The 3,447-nt window shown below is 37.1% G+C and overlaps 1 protein-coding gene across 1 annotated transcript in view; it reads right to left on the reverse strand.

The window, feature by feature from the left end:
* Nucleotides 1-3,447, reverse strand: part of SPTAN1 (spectrin alpha, non-erythrocytic 1) — a 68,553-nt gene that overhangs the window by 16,221 nt on the left and 48,885 nt on the right. Inside the window, exon 38 of the mRNA XM_042781455.1 lies at nt 2,831-2,935. Coding sequence (XP_042637389.1) covers nt 2,831-2,935 — 105 coding nt within the window. The remainder of the gene's footprint in view (nt 1-2,830; nt 2,936-3,447) is intronic.

Here is a 3,447-nt window from a genome sequence, read left to right on the forward strand (position 1 = left end):
ATACAATCACCAATTAAATATAAGCACAAAAACGTCACAATGCCTTGAAGACAACAGAGCATCACAGTCCACACAAAGCAGCAAGATAAAGCAGGAGAAACAAGGGATCAGGATACAGACCCAAAACACATCCCTGAGGAAGACACAGCATTGGAACTCCCTGATAAGGAATTCAAAAGAATTATAGTTAGGTATCTTCAACGAATTGAGAGACAGAACAAGGAAAACACAGAAAAACCCTGGAACAATTTTGAAAGACAATACAAAAACAAAATGACAAAATAAATGAAAAATCAGAAATGATACAAAATCTACACATAGAAACCCATAAGATTAACACTATAATTTCAGAACTAGATAAGACATTGAATGGGCAAAGGAACAGAAATGAATTAATGGAAGACAGAATTACGGAGATTGAAGGCAAATATCTGAACACTTCTTTGGAAAGGGATCAATCAGAAAAAAGAGCAAAGCAAAATGAAAAAAACTCTAATGTTCATGTGGGATACCATCAAAAGGAATAACCTATATGTAATCAGAATTCCAGAACAAGAGATAGACAAAACCACAGAGAAAACTGTCGAAGATTTGTTGGAAGAGAATTTTCCTGGTATGATGAAAGATGAAAATATATCCATTCAGTAAGTCCAGCAAACCCCAAACAGGACAGACCACAAAAGAAAATCACCCAGACATGTCATCATCAAACTCACCAAACCAAAGACAAAGAAAGAATCATGAGGGCAGCATGGGGGAAAAAAAAAAAAAAAGTTACCTACAAGGGGCAACCGATAAGGCTAAAAGCTTGGATTTCTCGGCAGAAATGATGCAGGCAAGAAGACAATGGGATGGTATATATATAAAACACTGAAAGAGAAAAAATTTCTAACCAAGAATTAGGTACCTAGCAAAATTATTCCTCAAATATGATGGTGAAATTAGGGTATTTTCCGATAAGCAGAAATTAAGGGAATTGGTTAAAATCAGACCAACCTTACAAGAGATTCTAAAGGGAGCCCTTTGGACAGAGAAGCAACAACAGCCAACAATAACTGGCCATTAACACACATGATGATATAACCCAGAAACCAACCCAGCTATGGAAATATCCAAAGTAAATAAACCTACAAGATTGTGAACGGAACCAGAGACATCAACCGACAATTGAGGACAAGTACAAACCAAAAAGAGGAAAAAAAACTGTGTCAGTACAGAACTTCTAGATGGTAGGGAAGTCAAGACAACTATAAGATAGAACAGACTGTTCTAAACTTGGGAAGAAAACTATAAATCACAGGGTAACCTCAAAAAAAAATGATAAACCTTCACATCAAAAAAGAGGACCAGCATAAATATTCAGCAAATACTAAAACAACAGCAATAAAGGGAGTGATAACATGATTCATAAACAAAATGAGCTCAGCACAGAAAATTATAAGGACCAAAGAAATTGACACCACAAAAAAGGACATTAACAAACATGACAGCAACACATTCATATTTGCCGATAATTACATATCTGACAAAGGACTTATCTCTAAGATTTATCACGGAAAAGTGGATGACCAAACTATGGTACATACACATAATGGAATGCTATGTAGCACTAAAGAATAATGTACAGTCTGAAAAACACTGCACAATATGGATGAACTTGGAGGACATTATGTTGAGTGAAATAAGTCAATTACAGAAGAAGGGTCAAGGATAGGTTTATATATGGAGGGAAACTTTCTTTGTTGGTTGCCAGGGGTGGGAGTGGGAGGCGAGGGGAAGGAACACTGCACACACACACACAAAAAAAGCAAGTATTTACTGTATATAAATTATATTTCAATAAAATGCATTAAGAAAAAAGAAACTACTATTACTGAGCTTGATATAGTTCCAAGAAGAGTATCCAATTACCTGAATTAAAATACTCCTGCCTTTTCTACTTACCTACCTGTGTGAGACTGTTACTTTCATCACACACAATCTATCACAACACATTAAATTCAGAAGCAACTTGGAGAAGCTGTTTCTATTAAGTTGGACATTAAAGACATTTGCAAAAATATAACCAATATCACTCTTCTCACCATTTTCTCTGTGGAAAAATAGTTATTGCTCATAAAAATGTCAATGACGTTAATTTATAATTGGTTTATTATTGTTTTAAATTGGTTAGTATTTTTAAATTTGTTTTTATCTTTTTATTTTGAAATAACTAGATTAACAGGAAGTTGCAAAATTAGTATAGTTTTTGTGTACCCTTCCCCAAAAATAATATCCTACATAACTACGGTGCAGTATCCAAAGCAAGAAGCTGACACTGGTAGAATCCAAAGACCTATCTCAGATTTCACCACTTTTTACACACAGTCATTTATCTGTGTGTGTGTGCTTACGTTCCACACAGTCTTCTCAAATGTGTAGATTTGTGTAAACACCACCAAAATAAAAATACACAACTGTTTCATTAGCACAAGGGAATGTTCACTTTTGCTACCCCTACACTGTCACATAAGCCCACATCCCTAATGCCAGGGAACCACCAATCTGTTTTCTAATTCTATAATTTTGTCACATTCTAAGAATGTTCTAGTATAGAATCATAGTATGTAAGCCTTGAAACAGTCTTTTTAAAATTTAACTTCAAATAAAATCTCTTTGGAATCTTCAATAGTTTTTAAGCATATAAAATGGTTCTGAGACTGAAATGTTTGAGACTCGCTGCTTTTGAGTGATGGACATTACTCTTTTCTCAGATGCCCCAGTTCTTGTTAGGTGTCGTGTAATCCCGTGTCCCAGACACCTGCGGCCTGGCCTCCCTCACTCTGCTTACCTCATGGGCAGAGATGTCTGCCTCCAGCAGCTGATGTTTCTTTAGCAGGTTGTTCACAGAAGCCAGGTCTTTGCCGTAATCTTCAGATGCTAGAAGGGCTTCCACCTGAGAGTGGAAACACAAAAGGGAAAAATGCAGACTTAATATCCTGGCAAATCCAGAACATCCCAGTTTTCTTCCAAGTCCTTGCTTGGGCATTTCTCAATCACAAGCTTGTTATGCCTACTCAGCTTGTACCAGCCTGCGGGGTCAAAGACACCTTCTCCACAGGTCACCTGAACGTGGACTTGGGAGCCTATTAATTTAACTACTACAGCTAAAGGGAGAGATCACCAAGCCTTCACTGTGGTACAATGACAAATGCACACCAATCCAATTCCAAGGGGAGCCCCCTAGGAAAAGAATCAGTGGTAATGGACAAAGTTTAATACACAAATATGTCACTGCAGCAGAATCAGGATCACCAAAAAGCTGAGAATACCTGAGCATCCAATAGATATGGCATAACTCTACGATGGACTGTTACGCAGTAATTCAAATGTTTAGGAAGAGTGTCTAGTGACTTGGGATGTTGTTGTTGTTGCTGTTTTGCCGTCGAGTCGGCCCCGACTCATAGC

The sequence above is a fragment of the Orycteropus afer genome, unplaced genomic scaffold (assembly GCF_000298275.1).
Source record: "Orycteropus afer afer isolate SDZICR_OR568_19922 unplaced genomic scaffold, OryAfe1.0 scaffold00123, whole genome shotgun sequence".
Lineage (NCBI taxonomy): Eukaryota > Metazoa > Chordata > Mammalia > Tubulidentata > Orycteropodidae > Orycteropus > Orycteropus afer.